The sequence below is a fragment of the Vanellus vanellus genome, assembly GCF_965231255.1.
Source record: "Vanellus vanellus genome assembly, chromosome: 5".
Taxonomy (NCBI): domain Eukaryota; kingdom Metazoa; phylum Chordata; class Aves; order Charadriiformes; family Charadriidae; genus Vanellus; species Vanellus vanellus.
The window spans coordinates 19,906,279-19,926,842 of NC_138910.1; the positions used below are offsets into that span (position 1 = coordinate 19,906,279).

The window sequence follows — 20,564 nt, forward strand, 5'->3', positions numbered from 1 at the left end:
TCTTGCTGCGTTTTAGTTTTGCTGGGGTCTGGTGTAGCATCACCTGTTGCTATGCTTCCTTTTCTTCCCATATGTCAGGTTCCTCAGATCATGTATGAATGTGAGGAAATGCTTTCGGATTCTGTATGCATTAGCAGATACATTCCTCATAAATGTGTCAGAAGGTAAAAAAAGGTGTCTCTGTTAGGATTTAGAATGAAACTCTTTCTTTTAGTGCATTGTGCGTGTAACTAATATCTGTGTTTGACACATCTCGGAGTTTGTCAAGATGTGCCTTGGAGATAAGACTCAGAAGCACTTTTGGAGAGTGAGGGAAGGTTGCTAGAGTTGATTCTTTTCGTTTTCTTTACTTCATATGAATTCCCCTTTTTAAATAATGTAAGCAAATAAGATGGCATTTTCATTTCGATATGTGGCTTACATTTTCATAAACCCAGACGCTTCCCATTTTAGAAGTAAAAGTTGTCTTCAGAGAGAAATGATTTGTTTGCTTCCAACTCGTTTTCCCCTCTTTTTTTATACTTCCCATAGCAAATTCTGAATAGTGCACATTTCAGCTTTTGGCAGTCTCTGTAGCAAATCCTTCCAAGTTTAGTTTCGTTACTTTTTTTATGTCAAAAGGCATTTGCATGGGTTTACAGGCAAAATTATGGTTCAACATATTCACATTGTTTGCATGAACACTGTTTCATCAGACCGTGACACTGGATTTGTTGCCATGTTGCAAAATTTTGTGGAGATAACTACCTACCTGACTTTTAAAAGGAAAATAGCTTGAGCTCCTGCTTGCAGCTGCATGGTAGTCCTGGATACTTACTAAAATTGAAAAGAAATATCCCTCTCAGCTATGGTAACAGATATCTGTACAACCAAGCTCGATGCAGATCATTGGTCTTTTTGAAGCACAGGTTGTATTTGCAGGTTTTTAAATGTATCTAAGGTTTGACCAAAGTGTTCTACCCACTACTACAAAAGCAAAGCTACATCTTCCTGTTGGTAAATTTATGGAGTACTCGACTACTACAGAGATGATCCAAAACTAAAGGTTTTGTATGGACTGCTCATACGAATGTTTATGCTACTACTTTTAAGTATTGAATAGGGGAACTGGTAAAACAGTACCTGATAATGAATATTATTTTATAGTTTAATGTATAGATTAATTATAGTTAGATTTCTTTTATTTTCTAGCTATCTGTTCTTAGATAAGATGAAAACATGTTAGTGAAAACTTATTGCTATTGCGTGCTTAGCGTCTATAAAAACTTCAAAAGGATCAATGTGGTTTTATGGCCCTTTGTAACGTAATCTGACTTTGCATATGTTAACTTAAGAATTTTTGTGTAGGAAGGAATCAAAATACATATTTTCCCACCTCCTGTGTGAGGATAGATGCAGGGTCTGTTAGGGTTAGCGCAGTGGAAAGTTGGCAGTGCAGCTGGATGTTCTGCTTACTGTTATCCACAGAAGATTTAGTTAAAACAGAAAATGTATGTATTTTCCATTGTTTTACTAGGATCTCTCTTATAAGCAGGAAAGGTATTTGGTGCCCATTGTAAAGTGGGTTTATGATAGGTACTCTTAAATCATAACTGGAATGAGTCCAATAAGAGTAAGGATTTCTTGTGAACTAGTAGGCATTCCCCTTAGATAACCAGTTTGCCATCACTACTGACCCAACCTGGATAAGACATAGAAGAAAGCTATTTTTCCCTACAAGTCACAGATCTTTGTAATTGCCTCTAACTGTTCATTAGGAATGCTTGCTAGGAGTGGTCTCCTTAATTCAGATGTCATTTTATGTCTTCTTGCTGTCATTACTTTCTTTAACAGAAAGGATGCGGATACCATCTCGACCTACTTATGGTGGCAGTCATGCTTGGAGTGTGCTCTATTATGGGATTGCCATGGTTTGTTGCAGCCACTGTCCTCTCTATTTCCCATGTGAATAGCTTAAAACTGGAATCGGAGTGCTCCGCCCCAGGGGAGCAGCCAAAATTTCTTGGAATCCGGGAGCAGAGAGTCACAGGGCTCATGATTTTTATCCTTATGGGCTCATCTGTCTTTTTGACAAGTATCCTGAAGGTAATTTGGGGAAGTAAGGAAAAGCTAAAGAATACTGCCCTGCACTGAGCGTTTCACTGTTGTTACTGTATTGTATGAGTGCCCTTTCCAGGCACGTTACTGACTAGCATAATGTCACACAATGATAATCTAAACTGGAATGCTAATTTTGCATAATAAAATGGCTAAGGACATCTAACATTTTTTAAAACAAAAGCCTTGTAATGAAAATCTGGCCTGAACGAAGTCAAAGGGAATTCTGCCACTCACCTGTAGTATATCAAGATTCACCCTTGGTCTATACTTTGGGCCCATGGCAAATTATCATGAAACAGTTTTGCTAAGTTACACCAGTAAGTGAATTTATTAAGAAAATTTAAAAACATTTTGTGATTTCTGGATAATTTAAAAATATTTTCACATTTGCAAGAGAAGTTCTATGGTTTTAAGAATTTTCTGGCCTGTGTGAAATCAGTGAGTTTTGCCACTGGCTTCAGTAAGGCTAAAATTTAGACTTGCATGTTGTCACAGCGAAGGCAGTAAGCCCTTAAACTTGTACTTTGCAGTAGCATTTTATTAAGTATATCATAAATCCTTCACTTTGAAAACATACAGAATATGCTTTTTGTGTATTTAGTATTTAAAACGGATACTTATCTATGGAAATATTTCTTTACCTACACACTGCATACTGAGAGCCTGAACATTTAAGATAGTCTCTTACAAAATCATTCCATAGAAGTCATTCACCCATTTTTAAATACTCACAGCACAGAACACTTCTTGTAGCGGTATGAAGTATTTTGTGTGTTGAACATTTTTCTGAGGATTATAGCTTCAGTGTTCAGATGCTCTCCTTAGCAGTCTTTTAAGTAAAGAATTTAAGTGCGTATCAAAAACTTTCTTTTTTTTGGTGTAGTTCTATTATTTTATTACTAGTGAATAAAGTATATTTAATAACTGGCTGTGAGAGGAAAATAAAACTATAAAGGCAGATTCTTCTTTTGCTTTATACTCTGAGAAACATTATTAATTTGTAATTGAGTGACTCTGAATTTACAACTTGTCTGATTAATGCAGGCATATGGCACTTTGAATTTCAACTGTTTAGAATGTCTTTCTAGAGGCATTTGAAATTGTTAAATAGTATTTAATGTGCTCTTCCCTTTCTCTGCTTGTTTGTGCAGTTTATTCCTATGCCAGTACTTTATGGAGTATTTCTTTACATGGGTGCTTCGTCTCTAAAGGGAATTCAGGTAAAATGGATTTATGAAGAGTGTGTTACTGATGATATGCTTTCTATACAATGTGTAGCTATTATTATTACATTATTTTATTATCTTTTGTGTATAATCTTAAAGGAATGTTGCCAGCCTTAAATTCTTGAAAGTGACTCACTTAAAAAGGAAAATGGATTCTCTCTAAATAGAGTATTCCCTTTAGGTAATGTGCTCCAATTTTTTATTTTTTAGGTGCCGATCTTTTCTGTTCTCCCTTGTTATCAAGGGAATTTTGGCTGAGCCCAAAAACTGAATAACAACTATCGGGAGCTCTTCCCCCTCCCCGTTCATTTGCTCACCTGCTTCCAAGTTAGCGCCTTTGCAGTGGTACACTTGATCTTGAACTTTGCCCCTATGAGGCTTTTGGCTAACTTGCCCTAAAACTAACATAGGTGGGATTTTGAAGATATTTCCTGTGCAAATAAGTGCCCCAGGCAGGGAAGTGGAACTCTGGCAAGTCCCATGCTAGCTACTTAATTTGTGGCCTCGGGGACGACTAGGGCAAGTCTAGTGGAAGGGCGGCATTCCTGCAGTGGCCTTAAGTAGGAGTCCCTGGCAAAAGCCGGGCACTCCAGCGTTCAGGTCAGGGTTGGTAATGGTATTCTGTGTACCGTTTCTCCTGGATGACCGCAGCGTTAAATGGCTCGGAGTCAAATCTTTTAGCCCATCTGACACAAACACTCAAATTTTCAAGTGTGCCTTTGTTTGTTATCGAAAGTTGAGGTATTGATACACCTTCCAAAGCAATTGAGAAAGAACAATCACGTGATGAAAACAGGAATTATACTGTGCAAAGGTTGTCAAATAGAAGGAGCGAAGAAAATGCCTTATTGTTTCTTGCATTATATTTAAATTTTTGATTGCGAGTTAAAAAAGTCTTGCTTTTTTTTTAACCTCTGTATTATTTATAGGCAAAGTTGGCAACATCTCGATTTTTGACTGGTGTTTTCTATTTAGAGACTCTTCTTTTATAACTCTGCCTAGCTCTTATCATTTGGGTTGATATTCTAAGTGTAGCTTGGCTTTTAGTGAGGTTTAGATAATTTCAACTTAATATGGTTCAGCTGTTCTCAGAACAAGGGTATGAGAAAGTACACTGTTGAAGAGTGTTTTTAAGACATGCTAAAATTTGGCTATGTTTACTTGCAAAAGGGATTGCATCTTCCTTCCTTTCTCCCTCCCCCAAGCTGGGACAAGGAATTGAGATTTGATAAGTTGGCTTTTGTGGGAGGATGTGCTTTTTGCTGTTTCTGTGAAAAAGAAATCTGCTCAAATCTGGCCAAATTATAAAAATTATAAAAAATGCAGTTTGCACATGCTCAATAAAAAATCCTGAAACTCTGAAATTCTGAAGACTGTGTGAATATAGAGAGCGTGGCTCATCCATGCAGGGAGAAATGGTGTACCACCATCATCATTGTGCCATAGCAGCTGACACAAACTCCCGGGTCAGTATGGAGCCAAATAGGTATAAAAAGCAAGAACCTCTCATGTACATTCCTAATGGCGTAGCAGTTGGCTTTCTGGCATTCCTTTTTTTTTTTTCTTTTTCTTTCATTTTTGTTCCTGATTTTGTGAAGAAAGTGCAAGAAGGAAAAGAAAACATCCTGGGATAAAGTGTCTGGTGAAGTAAACTATGGGGGAAAAAGAGAGATTCATCCACAGGAGATAAGACTGAAGAGATCCTCCATGATCAGCTTTTTGTCTGCTAAAGGAAGCAGAGCTCAGTTGTTGAAAAACAAAAGTTTAGAATGTGTTAGAAAGGCAGTATAATAGTGTGCATGCCCAACAGGATCAACAAGCTTCCAGTCGGTTTGATTCATGTCTACTTTGAAGTCTGGCTTTGCCTAACTTAAGCAGTTCATGACTTGAAATCTTAGCAATGCTATTTTAAAATAACTGTTTTCTTTGTGTATAGCATAGCATGCAGTTATGAGCAGGGTGTTTCCTGGAGTATGATGGTACAGAATGTAATTCAGCAGAATCCAATATCTCGCCCCATCTGCAATAGAAATACCCAGGGACACATGTGTATTAAAATTAAAAGGAACTTAAGAAGTATGACTAACCAAATAATTAAACTTTACTTAAATAACACGATTCTCATTCTTACTCTGGTGGCTCAACCGGAGAGAAGGTGAGTTCTTTACCGCTGTTAGATTAGTACAGATTCATGGCTCATGATTGTAACTGAGGTAGTCTTTTTCTGTGGCACTGAATTTTTGCACAGTTTTTGCCTTTAGAATAACAACCTTGATTCTTAGGATATTCCAGATCTATTAGGCAGTGTGTGAATGTCAGCACAGGTGATCCTACAGCTCATTTTGATGCAAACTTTTAAAAATTTCTCTTTCAGCTTTTTGACAGGATAAAGTTATTCTGGATGCCTGCGAAGCATCAGCCGGATTTTATTTATCTGAGGCATGTTCCTCTTAGAAAGGTCCATCTCTTCACTGTAATTCAGCTGAGTTGTCTTGTGCTTCTGTGGATTATAAAGGTTTCAAGAGCTGCCATTGTCTTTCCTATGATGGTATGAACTATTTTTTATTCCTGCTAAAAATCTCTTTTCTTTTCACTTGTGGATAATTTTTATTGAAGAAAAAACTTAATTGTGGGCAGGTAATTACAATATTGCTTCGATTCAATGTTCAAGGACAATTCATACTGTATCAAGTAAGGAACAATTCTACATATAACCTCTAGTTTGAGTCTAGGTTGCACTCTTTATATGTGTGGATAGCCCAGCTGTGTATTCTCTTAGGGAAAATTCTTCTCTTAAAAAAAAATAATAAATGTATTTGATGTTTTTATTTAAGGCGTAGTGCTTAATCATTTTACAGAAAGAACATTCACTCATTAAGGAAGAGTGTTCATTGGTTCACTGGTAGTTCTGCGTCTTGCTGGAAAGAAAAGAAAAATCTATTCTGCTCCTTAAGTGATTTCTCTATGATTATTTCACTAATTGAAAATAAAAAATATCTACTGACCTCAGTGATTGTTAAATGCTTCAAGCCATACCTCAAATGAACAAAGGAAGACCAACTCTTGGCCTATCCAAATTAAAGGATAAAATTCTAGCTGTAAACTGTGGTCACTTTTGAAAGTGTTCCTCTACAAGCATATTTGTCATTTTTACTTACTTAATTTCCTAATTCTTTGAATTATTATCTTTACAGGTCCTAGCTTTGGTATTTGTCCGAAAACTCATGGATTTCTTTTTTACTAAGCGGGAGCTCAGTTGGTTAGATGATTTGATGCCCGAGAGCAAGAAAAAGAAATTGGAAGATGCTGAGAAAGAGGTGGGTCATGGTTTCAGGTTTTTTTGGTGCGTAGCATTGTATCAATTTCTCCTTCAGACATTTAGAGAAAATTCTGTAAATAAGGCATATTCTATGCACCAGGCAGACTTGCTAACAGTATCCAAACTGTAATATTTTCAATATTTTATGTAAGTCCTTTTAAGGTTACAAATCTAATAGGCCTAGATGGGGATGTCTATTAGAGGTAGATTCTTATGCTGCCATACTGTCATATAACATAGTAACTACAGTGCTCCTGGGATTGCTCCTGAGACCCACTCAGATGATGTACAGGGATGAATCTGTGTCTGTAGGAAAGCTCTCGGATGCCTGGGGCAATTTGATGCTGCGTTGGGACTGGTCTCATCTCTGCTGGACATGCTGAGGAGAGCACTGCAGAATTTGAGGGGCATGGCATGTCCCGGCTGCACCTGAGCCATACGTAGGTTATGTGCCATCACCCTGTGCCCTCCCGGCTCTGCAGTGTCATAACCCTGTGTGTTATCCCTATTACAGTCTGGGCCAGCAGAGTGGTTTCTGCTACTGCAGAAAGAATTTACTTCCACTTTCTAATGAAAAGGTCAGTGACACGGCTTACCCCTGTTAACCAAATCCTCAGACTTTTCCTTACAGCCTGTGGCACTACCACCCAGTTGACTCTTTCAGATCTGGACTCCTCATCTCTTTTCAAAGAATATGCATTTCAGATAATTTCTTATAAACTTGATAAAAGGCGGGTTCTTACACATTTCCATTCAGAATATTCCTATATTTTGACAGTGAAACACATGTGTTTCTGATTGTACATTTCTAGGCAGTTTTGCATCTGTTTGGTAGCGTTTTCATCTAGCTGCTGCTTCATGAATCACTTGTTTGAATACCACATAAAATTGTAGGAATATAAAGTAACTTTCTGTGTAAGGGATGAAGGTCTTTGTCCTTTGTCCCTGGTATCAGCCACCTGATCAATGTCAGCTATTGGAGAACATCAGTACTGAACCCAAATAAATGAGGGACAAGTCTCATTGGAGAAGCACTAAATTCAGGAGCGGTGGGTAGAATTTGTTGGTGCTAGGCTATTTTAAGTCGGAGTCGTGTCCTGCTCCGGCACTTTTGAATAGTAGCATGGCATGAGGCTGTGGTGGCAGTGGGAGGTGAAGGTGCAGACGGTGCCACGTGGTCTTGTCAGGCTGTGGTCACTTCAAGGCAGGAGTGCTCTGGGGACAGTTGTGCATATGACCTCTAAGATGCCCTGAAGACTTCTGAAAAAGCCTGAGACCTGTGAGAAATTACCTTCTGGTCGTCCGAAGGGTACTGCAAAAACTATACAACGTGAATGCATAGATCGGCAATTTATCCTTAGAGATGCCCTGAGATGTGATCTGAGACCAGTGAAATGGTGTGTGTCAGGATTCCCATTAGTAAGTCTATTTGTAGAAATAGGACGTGAGCTAATAATGTGGACATATAACTATGAAAACTAGATTTCTCTGCCTTTAGGATTTTTCTGTGACCTTTGACAACTCACTGCCTCATCTGTAACCTGGAGAAATATAACTTTCTCTTCTTTGATACATTCAACATACTTTCATAGAATATGTTTCGGAGGAAAGGTTTTACCTAAGTGATAAACATAATGATGATTATTTACTATTTAGTATGTGCCTGTAAAACTACCAGGCTGAAATGAAAGTACATGAGTCATTGTTTTCCCCCTTGAATCAAAGCACACCAGAGAGTTGTTTCATCACAGTATCTGTTGTCATCGCAGTTCAGAGTAAGCAAAAGTAACCAAGGTAGCTCTCTTCTTGTGGGTCTGGTTATTGGAAAGAATTCCTTGTTATCCTTATGTTTTGGTTATATGTCACTTTCCTTCCCATGCTAGATAGGATGGCATCAGAAAACAAAACTGGGAAAATCTACTGGTGTTACTTTATTTCATTCACTGTCTATTTTGAGAGGTTATTTTTACATATTTTGGCATTTCTAAATATTTGGAGCTATTATTAAAACTGTTCAACTGTCAAAAACTTACGAAGCTGTGAAGCCTGGAAATGACAAAATTAACTAGTAATAAAACTTCTGACATGTAGCCTAAGGAATTAATTGGAGAGTTGCTATCACACGGCTTTTAAAAATAGAAGTATTCTACCCACAAGAATATTCAGAAATATAGTTGACAAGATCTGAAACTTATTTTGATTGGATCCTAATTTCATCACTTAAGTTGTTTTTATATTTTTAGGCCATGTTTTTCCAAGGCTTTGTACATTTATAGTGGATATTATATATGCCTTCCACAGACCTCCTTTGGAAGCCACTTTGATGTTAATCTATTAAGTCTTTCTGAGGCAGGAATGAACGAAGTGACTTCTCCCATTTGGAGAAGAAAATGTTGTGACTTTCAAACCAGTTGTAATACTAAAACATAGAAGAAACAAATTTCTGTGCAGAGAGGACTTAAATTCTACTATTTTGGAAAACTGTGCTGGCTCTTCCAGCTAATACCAACTTATCGACGTGTGTGAGGCATGTGGGGGTTTGGGTGGTCTGCCAGAAAATGGTAAACTCTTTTTGGGAGAGCCGACTTGCACATTCAAAGAGGCACCAGGGTAAACTGTTACAAAGCCATGTAATGAAGGGAAGACAGACGTGGAGGTCTCTGGGTGTCTGTTATGCTCATAAACGCAGCACAACAGTTTAGGGCAGGATTTGATGGTTACATTCATGTGAAGGCACGTTAACCTCCGCAGTGGTTCTCCTGACCTAACAGAGGGGTGAGCCTTAAGAATCCTCCCGTGGAGCCGTGAGCTGATGTCTGAAAGACAGACTTGTTTGCCTTCGTTCTTGCAGGCAGGACATGGTGCCTGAGGGGTATTGTTTTGTCTCTCCTCCCTCTAAGATAGACTTTCAAATTTGTAAATATTTGACAAAAATATTTTTGATAGGTATGTCTCCTAGTTTTCTTCACTTCCTGTTGCTCACAGAAGTTTTTTCCCCGTTCAAGTGAAAACTAATTTTGGTGTCTTGTTTCACTACCTTTCACTGCAATAGAACTATCAGTATTAAAACTGTATGTGCAAACTTAAATTGGGCTTCCCTAATTTTTGCATGTTAACATTGCAATGTATATATCCTGTTGTGCATGATATTTAAAATTCACCATACAGTTGCTCACTCAGTGTTACTAATTTTTCTCTTTATTGTTACATAAGTGTCTCCTCTATTTGGCATTGAAAAATAACATTAGTGAAGATACATCTTTTAAAGTAGAGGGGTTTTAATGTCAAATATTTAAATTAAGTGTTGAAAAGTATCTTTAAGAACTTCAAATAAACATTAAAAAAAGAGGGGAAAAGGATTGAAGTATAAAAATCTCACTTTTCACAACATCATATCCTTTCTCACGTCTAAATTCCTTCCTTCTAGGAAGAGCAAAGTATGTTAGCAATGGAAGAGGAAGGGACTGTTCAGTTACCACTAGAAGGACATTACAGGTAAAATATACCTTTCCTCTTTTAGGTGAGTTGCAATTAAACAAATAAATTAAACATGCCACAATATTTACTCTTAATGCTTACTGAATGTCAAGAGGATGTTTGTCTGGTAGTAGAGTACAGATAGGTGAACCGACCATATACTGCAGCATTTAAAAGCTCAGCCCTTTTCTAGTCTTTCTATTTGGTCTCGCAGTCCTTGGGAAAAGGACGCACTAGTTGAAGTTTTCCCTTGGGCCAAACTGCATCATTGGGCCGTTCATAATGAACCTTGGCCTCTGACATGCACAGTACAAAAGGACAATGTAGACCAGGTCCAACCATTCATCCTGATGCTAGTAGGGAGCCAGGAAAGGTTTTGAACACACCCCAGAAAAACTAGGTTCTTACGTTATTACATTTTAAAACATCCTAATTAAGATCCTGTCCGTGTGAGATAAGAAGTGACTCGAGAGCTGTCCAGGGTAAATAAGGCATAATGCAGGAGTGACACAACTTCAGTACGAAAACCTCTGTTATAGATAGTAATAATACACGTGACCAGCCCATAGGGACTCTCATTTACAGTTTTCAGAAAGTTCTTAATAAAGACCTGAAATATCTACCGATAGTAACTTCTGCATTAATGTTCATAGGAACACAATCTCAGAGTGGCCTCCTCTTAAATTTTAACACAAAGTTAACCTAATGTCTCCTAAGGCAAATAACTGTCTGTGTCTCTGAAAAATCCCAGCCTATTTCTTACTTTTGATTCATCGCACTTCTAATGCTCTGGTTTTGTCGTCTTTTGTCCATACCTTTTTGTTCTATCTTATATTAGCAATACTTAGCTTAGTTTATCTTGAGTTGTGATCTGTATTGATCTATAGCACGTTTACTTAGGTAGAGTTGCCTGGATAATATCTGACTCTCTGTACTGTAAGGATAACAGTCCTACAGCTAAAAAGAAGAGTCAAGACGTTGGTTGATAAAGTGGTTCCCCGAAACACTGTGAAAACAAGTTTACTGAAGGCTTACTGAATGTCAAGCCATGTGTAAAACCATGAAGTCAGGAATAATATACAGGCAGGCCCTTAAAACATCTAAGACTTTGTTATTATTAAGTGTATAAATACATATTTGGAGAGTCCAGGTAAAACTAAGGGCATAATGGCTACAGAGTGCTGCCTAAAGCTACCGATTAGCTTGTTTAATCGGGGCGTTTTTATTAAATTACATCTTTCACTTTGTCAATGTTTTTGATTGCTTTGAAAATTGTTTTAAAAGCAGGTGGTGTTTCAGAGCATAAGTACTTTGAGAACTGTTAGGAACTCTTAGGATTCGTGTTTAATCCAACTATGCCACTGGCATGCTGTGAGATCTTGGGCAATATTTAATTCCACAGTTCCTCATTTTTCTCTGCCTATTAATTGGAAGTGAAACAATATCTTCTATTGATGTTACTGTGGTTAATTGCTGTTGGAGTAGGAAACTGCTAAAAAAGTGCTAAAAAATGCTAAGGTGTTTTAAGAGAATACTTAAGTAGTTGTTCGGGATTTTTGAAGTTTAACATAATTTCTTAACTTACATTGCACTTATTTATTGTCATCGCTGTCAGTTTTCAAGGACTTTTTTAGAGTTAATAAGTAACAAAGACTGATTGATCAATGTTTTATTGTCTATTTACTTTTATTCTTGCCTAGAGATGACCCATCTGTGATAAACATTTCTGATGAAATGGCAAAAACTGCTGTGTGGAAGACATTGTTGATATCCTCGGAGAATGCGAAAGATAAGGAGTCAAGCTTTCCTTCTAAAAGGTTTTATTTTTTTTTTTACTACATTATACTTCATATATTGGTTTCAAACAAATATTAGAATGTTTTGCTAGGGATTAGAAAGATTTATAGCATCTTGCAATTTTATTTCTTGAGGTTTCCTTTTATTTATGTCCCGTCGTAATATTCTGAGCTCAATACACAAGTTCACTATGTACATTCATTAAAAAAAAAAAAAAGACAAATATTTGCATGCTACTTAGTTATGCTACAGTGGAAAATGAAGTTGAGCATGCCTGATGCTTGTGTAATGAACCACTAGCCTACACCTGGATATTGCACAACAGCTGTTGTGTTTGTTCTGCTTGCTTTTGTTCTTTCCTCTTGAAAAAGAAGTGGTCATCACTGCCCTGGAAATATCTATATGAAGAGCCCAGTATTCTGAGTGCAATCTACTAATATTTGGAGTGAAATAATTTTAAGATTCCATCACTTCTTTCCATTTTTCTGCCTACTTCACTTGTACTCAAAACAGTTAAATACTTTTAAATTCTAGTCCAGACAAATGTAAAATGAAGCAAAGATGTTTTATCTGTGCTACAGAGTTATTATGGGAATAAGAAAATATTAAATACAAACACAGTGTGTCTGTAAGAGAGATTTTCCCATGTTTCAACAAGTTTTAAATTTAACTATTTTCTACTTAATTGTTTTATATCACATTTTTGTCATAAGCTCCCCTTCCTAATCACTCTAAATGCTGATTCCCCGAAGGTAAGACCCTGTCCCTCAACCTTTTCCTTGATTGTATCTTCCAATTCAAAGTGTTGTCATCTAGGCACGCAAATGACTTGACTTTGTCTGATTTTTGGGGAGACAGAATGAAAAGAAATTTTAACTAGGAATGTAAAATGTCTTCATCAAAGTCTTCAATATTAAAATTTTAAATTTATTGTGTATTAAAAATAGAAACTGTAGATGTATTATACTTAAATGTAAATTGAATTTATTCCTAGATTTTTTTTTCATTAATTCTTTGACTTTTTTAAAATATAAAATTATATTCTACCCACTTCTAAATGTAGTTTTCAAAACAAGCTCCATGTTTGAAAGTCGGTCATTATTTTGTGGTGAAAAGATGCAGTAAGAGAAAATAATTTGTAGCGAAATACATTTTTTTTTAATTTTGTCACCCCAAAATGGCATGCTGCCTTTCATTGTTGTTCCTTTCCCTAAACAGCATAAACAAGATGAACAGTTGATGACCAGAGAATCTTCCTTTAGACACCCATGGAGCAGCCCACTAACGTGGTCATTTTAATGCTATTTCACTGACAGTCAAAATAGCAGTGTAGTTCCGATTTGCCTTCCACCCCACACGAGGGCTGAAAAGGATCCCGTCACAGTGAAATCGGTGTGGTGCATGGGAGAAGCACGTACAGTAGGGTGTTCCTACCTTATGTGCCCCTGCTGTCCAGGCTGTGAAGGCCTGGAGGAAGAGAAGAAACTGATGTGGTACATTCACAGCCACTGGGTATGCAGTAGTTGTAATTTTTCTGGTGGATGTTGCTTTCTTTGACGGTGTGATAGATTATGTAAACACGTACTGGTTTTACCTGACGTTTTCGAAGATCCTTTGAGCAAAGAGCATCCACGCAGCCTGTGGCTCAGACAACACTGGTAAAAGATGATTTGGCCTTTCCAGGCCTGCAGTAAAATAGAAACTCGTTTTCTAATGAGCTCGTTTTCAATCTATTCTTGTGTCTTTGCTCATGAAAACAAAGACTCGGGTGAAAAGGAACTAAGGGATCACAGGTTTTATGGTTTTAGGTACGAGTGTCCTGTTGTAAAGGAACAACCTCTTAAAGATTCTGAAATCCTGCTTTTTCACGTGCTCTAGCTTGTCCCAGATTCCCAGACAGAAGTAGATTCAAAACACGTTAAACCTGGAAGGTTTGCTTTCTGATAAGCAAAACCGTAGATCTTAATCTTAACATTAATCTTAAATGGTATTAGAGACATATATTCCTAAATGCATGTATCATTACACGAAGATATAATTCAATCCTAGGTAAGTAGTGAGGAAAAAAAAGAAAGCTTGGAATGGTAGCAGCTGTAAGGATAATTTTTGCAAATGTTCAAGATCACCAGTATTATATTACACAGTTCCCTTACTATACTTACAGTATCTTACTATAGGGGGAAAAAACCCACCTTGTTTTGAAATTAATTTTACTGATGCCTTTTGAAGTTCACCTACCGAAGTGTTTAGTACTCGTTTTACTGTTGTCAGGTCTACTTTCTTATACTAATATCCCAAAATATTATTAAATGGGGATAAGTAAATTATGATACTGTAGCGTGATTTTATGTAGTGCCTTTTACGCAAGGCACTGATCAATTAACACCATAGGGTGATTTCTGGAATACATAAAATCTGGAAGTTCTTTGTACTAATTAAATACTGAGTTGACTTGGCCAGTAATAAACTAAGATCCTCGCCAAAGAGAGATTTTAGGCAGGAGAAGTTTACACAAAGGACTCTCAGCCTGATGCATGGGTCTGTCATAAGCTCTGCCCTGCCCTTGGCTCCGAGAAGTATAGCAGTGACAGTTCTTACATCCCAGACTCATGTTGCCTAACTGTAGAGGCACCTGAACTATACAGTTTTCCAACCTTTGTTTTTCATTATTATAATTCCTAGAGACTTAAAGGTGTGCTTTTGAGCCTTTCTTGGTAGAGTTGACCACCAAGGCACCTGTCTGAAACGTAGCCCTCTTTGGTACATGTCATTAAATATTCCTTTGTCTTCACTTACAATATAAAGCCCTTCAGATAGCAATTTCAAAACATATGCAGAAGATCTGACCATTTAAGAAGGCAGTCCTAGCCGGTCTTTTAAAGTATTGGAGAAAGCGGCATCTATCGCTTTGTAGATGGTATGAGTTCCCTTCTCTACCTGAAGATATGCAACTCTCTCATCCCAAACCTTCCTTCTCAGGCCTGTTAGACTGCTTCCTTGGTGGTGAGGAAGAGGGCTCCAAGTCCCTTACAGATCCACCAGTTATGTGTTTTACCGGTAAAAGACTGGACTTGTCTTTTTTTTTTCCCAAATTTCTCAAGGCATTATAGCCCACATCTGCAGGAGATGCTCAGAGATGTGAATCCTAAATAGAAGGAAGAATTTCCTGGTATCAGAGAGGCACCTAAAACGTGGAAATATTATAGACTGTAAGGCACACAACACATCCTCAGTGTTTGATTTTACTAAGCACAGGTAACTCTCTGCCTGCTGTACTGCTGCACTTTAAATTCACCCCCCAGGAATTTGTTTGCATACCCTTTGTGCGCAGAAAGTGTAACATACCCAATTCTATCACTGTTCTACAGAAGGTGACAGATTTGGCAGTTGAAGTGGCAGAAGTTGGTATTCTTTAGCTATTTCCATTAACACCTCTGGAAGCTGCCATAGGCATTGAAGTAAGCTTTGGCTGAACTGAATTGTATCCTGAAAGCATTTTTTATGTGAAGAAAAATGTCAGATGATTGTAAAATTGTGCATGAATCGCCTTGAGAATTTGAGAATTGATCTTGCTTTCTTTAAGCCTTGTATAACTCAGCCTATTTCTCATTCATTCTAGTTAAGGAATTACTCCCATGAAACCTGGTAGGTTATGTGCTTGATGCAGGTTTGTTCTCAGAACCATCTTTTTTTTTTTTTTAGATACCCTGCCACTCTTTGTTGAAGGCTTGGTTTGCCTGTGTTGTGGAAGCCTCTTTGCATTTTCATAGTGTGATTGAAACTCATTGCAAGAACATGACTTTTTATTTATTTACGCTGTTGTAAATTAGGACCCTCCTCACAAAAAAAAAAAAAAATCATCTGCTTTGCACATACGTTGCTTTCTGTAGGCAAATCAACAGTGTTGTAACTGGAAAAAAGTTGAATCCAAATTTGGACTCTGCTTCAGAGCTCTTAGTGATACAGCTTTTGTATGAGCTTTGAGTCTTTTTTTTAATAAAAAAAGTTATTTCCTGTAATGCGTACATGAGGAAGTATGTATTAAGCTCCAAATGGGGAATATTGTCACTCCCCACCCCTCCAGCCTTCTCTTGCTCTCCGCAATCAAGACTGAAAGCCAAATATTACAGTTGGAAATTGGCTTGCACTGCTCTAGTTCAGAAACATTTCTTCTAAATGTATGTTGAGCAACAGAATACATCTTAAAGACAAGAAATACTTACTGTGACCTCTTGTTTGTGCCATTTAAGAAAATGCTGGTATTGTCTGAGAACTGTACTATTACCATTATTTAATCAATGAACAGCTGTATTTGCCAAAAAAAAAAAAAGTGGCTATCTTTGCTTGCATGCTGGCTGACTTGTCTGTCTGTACATCTCAAGTTCTCTACCTACCTCGTCACTAAAATGCTGGCTGATGTCTTCTGTTCCATGCAGCACTGAAACTTTCACTTGCTTCCCAGTTTGTGCTATGCAGCATGAAAAATTAATTAAAATATCAGTGCAATGTTGGTTTTCAGGTAGATCATTAATATATATGATAGTGCTGCTGTAACTCTTTTTTTTTTTTTTTTTTTTTTTTTTCCCCTTCTTTTCCTAGTGCTGAAATCAGAAAAGAGAAGAAAGCTGACTCAGGGAAAGGTGTTGACCGGGAGACTTGTCTATGACTTGTTCTTCAGTTAATTTTTTTACAAACGAATGAAAGGAGTGCCACAACCACTAAATATAAATGATTTGACCTTGTAACTTTTGTCTTTCATCTCAAACTAGCACAGGTAATGTAGTGCAATATTTGTCTCATTCCACCTTGTCTAAATGTCTACATTGTCTAGTATCTGCGTAAAAGTCTGCAGTAGCCAATGCAAAAAATCTTCACGTTCTTTGCTGATATTGGCCATTTATCAGTATTCGTATCATAAATTTAACAAGCAAAGTTTCTTTCAAATTCAACTTTCCTGTTAATAGGTTTGTACTGTATTTTGCTACTTTTTCTGTGTGAGAATACTTAATAATCTTCATTCAAGATGAACTTGAAAACCCTTGTTCCAATTTTTTTTTTTTTTTTTTAAAATCACCTAACTTGCATACATGATTTCAGGAGACCCAAACTGACAAGCAAGCATTAAAGAAGTTTTTAAAGTAACTACTGATCTGACCCTGTGAACAAACTAACAAGGATAATCCTTTCCTCCTCAAGCTGTCCTTTTGAAGTCACGGATTACTCTTGCAATGAGGATTGCAGGGTCAGATTCTGTATTTGTGAAGTTTTCCTTGATTTAATACAGCATATTTAATATTCAAATTTGTATGTAACTGGAACATAGTCTCATATATATAAAAAAAATATATTAAAATATATATTAAAACATTCTCTCACCTTAGTTGAAAAACATCGCCACATCCTTTGATGTGAAACATGGGTACAGTATTTCTTAAAATGCAATCTGTGATTACAGTATTTTATCTTGCGTTGTATGAATGTTGCTGCGGTAAGCCAAACAACTGCATTATGTCATTAATCAATCCATTATTTTATAATAGGGAGAATTTTGTAGATACAAACGAGACTCTACATACAGTTGTATCACCTGCCCAATGATTTTCCTCTTCATTGCCTAAAACACAGCCATATAAAAGGCATATTTATGTTGTCCTCTCTCTACTAACAACTGTAAACCTCTTAATTTCAGAGATTAATTATGTATAATATTTAAATGTGTATCCTGCTGTTGGTTTTGTTACAGCTCTTCACTATTCCATCAAGTACATATTGGTTAAAAGATCAAAACAACATTGCAAAGTAAAATGTGGCTTTAAAGCCGTTACAAAGACATTTTTCATAATGGATGTTGTTACTGCCTGATCCTTCAAGTTGTTCTTTTGTGTAAAACAAGGACTGTGAGATTAGGTATTGAATTAATAGAGATGTGGAGCAAAAGTTTTATTGCATTATTTGGAATTTACCAGTTTTATTTTTTTTTAAGATAAATTTTTAAATTATTAAATGAAAGCTAACTTTCATTATTACGCTATTACTTTGAATCCTACAAACAAGAATTACAGTCTTGTTACCTTTATAACAACTGATCTACAGGGCTCTAACATTCCTCGGCTTTCCAAAATACGATAAGCTTTCCATAGACCTCACGTGAACAACTTTTGATATCCAGCACATTTAAAGTATTCCTTCTAATGTTCTTGTGCGTGAGTGTGTATATTTTACTACTTTAGCCATAAATGATAATTGCATTTTGCTGCAAACTAATAGGGTCACTGTTCTAAATTTGGCTTAGCATTATCAAAGCCCATTAAAGGCCATTTTTACGGAGGAAAAAAAAAATCTAATGGACACAAAGAAGGATTTACATTTAATTCAATGTTTGTATTTGTAAATTTAGGAAAAAAAATGCTGATGCATTAAGGTTAAACGCTTTGTTTTGTGTACTTGATGATAAATTGTAAGATTCCAATTGTTTTAAGGTTAGCATAGAAGTTCAATACTGGTTTGTCACGAAAGCAGCCTGGCGGTGTTTTAATATGTTGCTGACTTTGTTACAGATAATGTATACAATGAAAATGTATTAGTTTCACTTGACCAACTCTTAGAATATTAAGAAATCAGTGTATTCAATGGCATTCTGTATTTCTGTTCAGTATTTAAGAGTGGTTTTATTTTAAAACAGTCACTCTGTTCTCGTGTGAATTTAAATGCTATTCCAATGTTAATCTTAACATTCTGAAATCACACACAATATAAAGCAAATGTAGTGCTATATTTACTTCTGATTTCATATTCCTGGTCAAAATTACTCAATTTCTTGGATGTAATTTATTACAGAAGTTTATGTGTACATGTGAATAGACTATTGTGTTTTTCACAATTAAGAAATGTAATGTGAAAATAAATATTTATCCTAACTAATTTTCAATTTTATTTTTACACCCAGAACAAGTATGCAATATGGTACAGTGTTTTAAATGTCTACCTGACACTTGAATATGCTTCACAAATCAGTGAATTGTAGAGCCCAGTCCTGCTCCATTTCCAAGTGGAATCTCATTGAAACATGCAGTGCTGTCAGTGTTGGCTTGCCGGGTGTAGTTGCTGGCGGTACGTATACTTGGTGTGACTCTTAACAGTAAGTGCACCGCTGGGGATGGCACATAACTGCTCTGTTCCAGGCAGACAGTGGGAATTAAATTCTGCTTTACTAGTCATGAGTTGGTTCCCCTTGCTCCTGAGAGAGATGATGTGGACCAGACAGCAGTAGTTGGGTCTTTTTAGAGATCAATTTTTACTATCTTTTTACAGAGGTAAGCTCGTACAATTTAAAATTCCTCACTGCTACAATATTTAAAGAGTCTTAATAGTTGAACAGCGGCTTAGTCTCCTGCCTATTGTGGGAGCTCCTGCTATTCTCAGGACCCTACACTTCTGCTACTGAAAAACTTCTAGGCCTTAAAGCCTAGTACTTACTGCCCAAACCCAATACTAACGTATTGACTCCATCTTACTTAATCCCTTGGAGCTTCTTCACCAATTTTTAAACCAAAGGCTGGAAACCTCCCAGCCCTGAGAATGGTAACAGTCACACCGCAGGCTTCAGCTGCTTCTGTAAGATTTACACAAAGTGTTTTCTACAACAAAATTAAGTATCATCTGTTTCACATGGAAAAAAATACAGAGGGAAAAAAGGTAATTGGTAGGTGCCTAACTCTAGCAATGTGGCGCTACTTCAGGCATGACTGGTTCCCAGCGCTGGCTTTGTACATCAATGAAGTGAGCTGGCTTTCTTTTCTTGCCTCAGCTCTGGGTATGTACCTGTGCTCATGTATTTCAGGTAAGTTGTCAGTTCCCCAAGGCAGTTCTATTGTCCTATTGTCTACATTATTTTTGGAGCTGAGGGAGACCTACCAGGGAGAAGATTGATATTTATTAGGACACTTACTATAGCAAAAAAAGCATTATTTTTTTTGTTGTTGCAAAAGTTGCATCGTGCTCTATGTAAGAGTCTCCCAGTGAAGTACAAGCATCAGTAAGGTAGGTCAGATACATAGAACTGCATCTTTACTTAATGAAAGACTTACCCAGACCATATAATTTTTAGTTTTATTTAAAAGGGTTTTTTTAATGCTTCTCTGATTACACTAAGGGAATACCTGCAGTCCTTTAATATGTATGAGAGCCTAGTTAATGTAGTTTTTAGATTAGAGAAATACATTTTCTGTCTATATGACAGTGAGTGATAACGTTTTAAAAAAAAAAACCCAACTATTTATCCCACAAACCAGCCAGAAATTCATAATTATCATCTTTTTTTATAACCTATCTATCTATATTGCTGTGATCTACCTTTATACTGATTTATGTTTATTTCCCTTGAGTCAAAAGAATCAGACACGTGGATTCTATAACCTCTTGGAGAGAACTGGCAGCCTCTATCCTATAGAACTTTAACAGTGGTGGCAGTCTATATTAGAACCACTAATACATTGAGCCCAAGATTATATTTGTAATACCCATCTCCAGTATTTCCCCCCAAAAACTTGCTTTGTGAGTCAAGGAGTTTTTGGTTTGTTTGCGAAACCAAAACCTTATTTTCTACCTCGAGCCCCCTTTTTATTCTCATTTACGGACAAGCTGCA

The 20,564-nt window shown here is 36.8% G+C and overlaps 1 protein-coding gene across 3 annotated transcripts in view; it reads left to right on the forward strand.

Moving 5' to 3' along the window:
• The window catches only part of SLC4A10 (solute carrier family 4 member 10), a gene marked incomplete at its 5' end in the record, with an annotated part of 167,080 nt that extends 150,296 nt beyond the window's left edge, over positions 1 to 16,784 (forward strand). For all 3 annotated transcript variants that reach the window (XM_082483719.1, XM_082483720.1, XM_082483718.1), the window contains 7 exons: positions 1,834 to 2,085; positions 3,252 to 3,320; positions 5,701 to 5,874; positions 6,521 to 6,643; positions 10,073 to 10,140; positions 11,823 to 11,939; positions 16,519 to 16,784. In XM_082483719.1, the coding sequence (XP_082339845.1) occupies positions 1,834 to 2,085; positions 3,252 to 3,320; positions 5,701 to 5,874; positions 6,521 to 6,643; positions 10,073 to 10,140; positions 11,823 to 11,939; positions 16,519 to 16,585 (870 nt within the window). In that variant the 3' untranslated portion in view covers positions 16,586 to 16,784. The remainder of the gene's footprint in view (positions 1 to 1,833; positions 2,086 to 3,251; positions 3,321 to 5,700; positions 5,875 to 6,520; positions 6,644 to 10,072; positions 10,141 to 11,822; positions 11,940 to 16,518) is intronic.
• Positions 16,785 to 20,564: the final 3,780 nt, after the last annotated feature.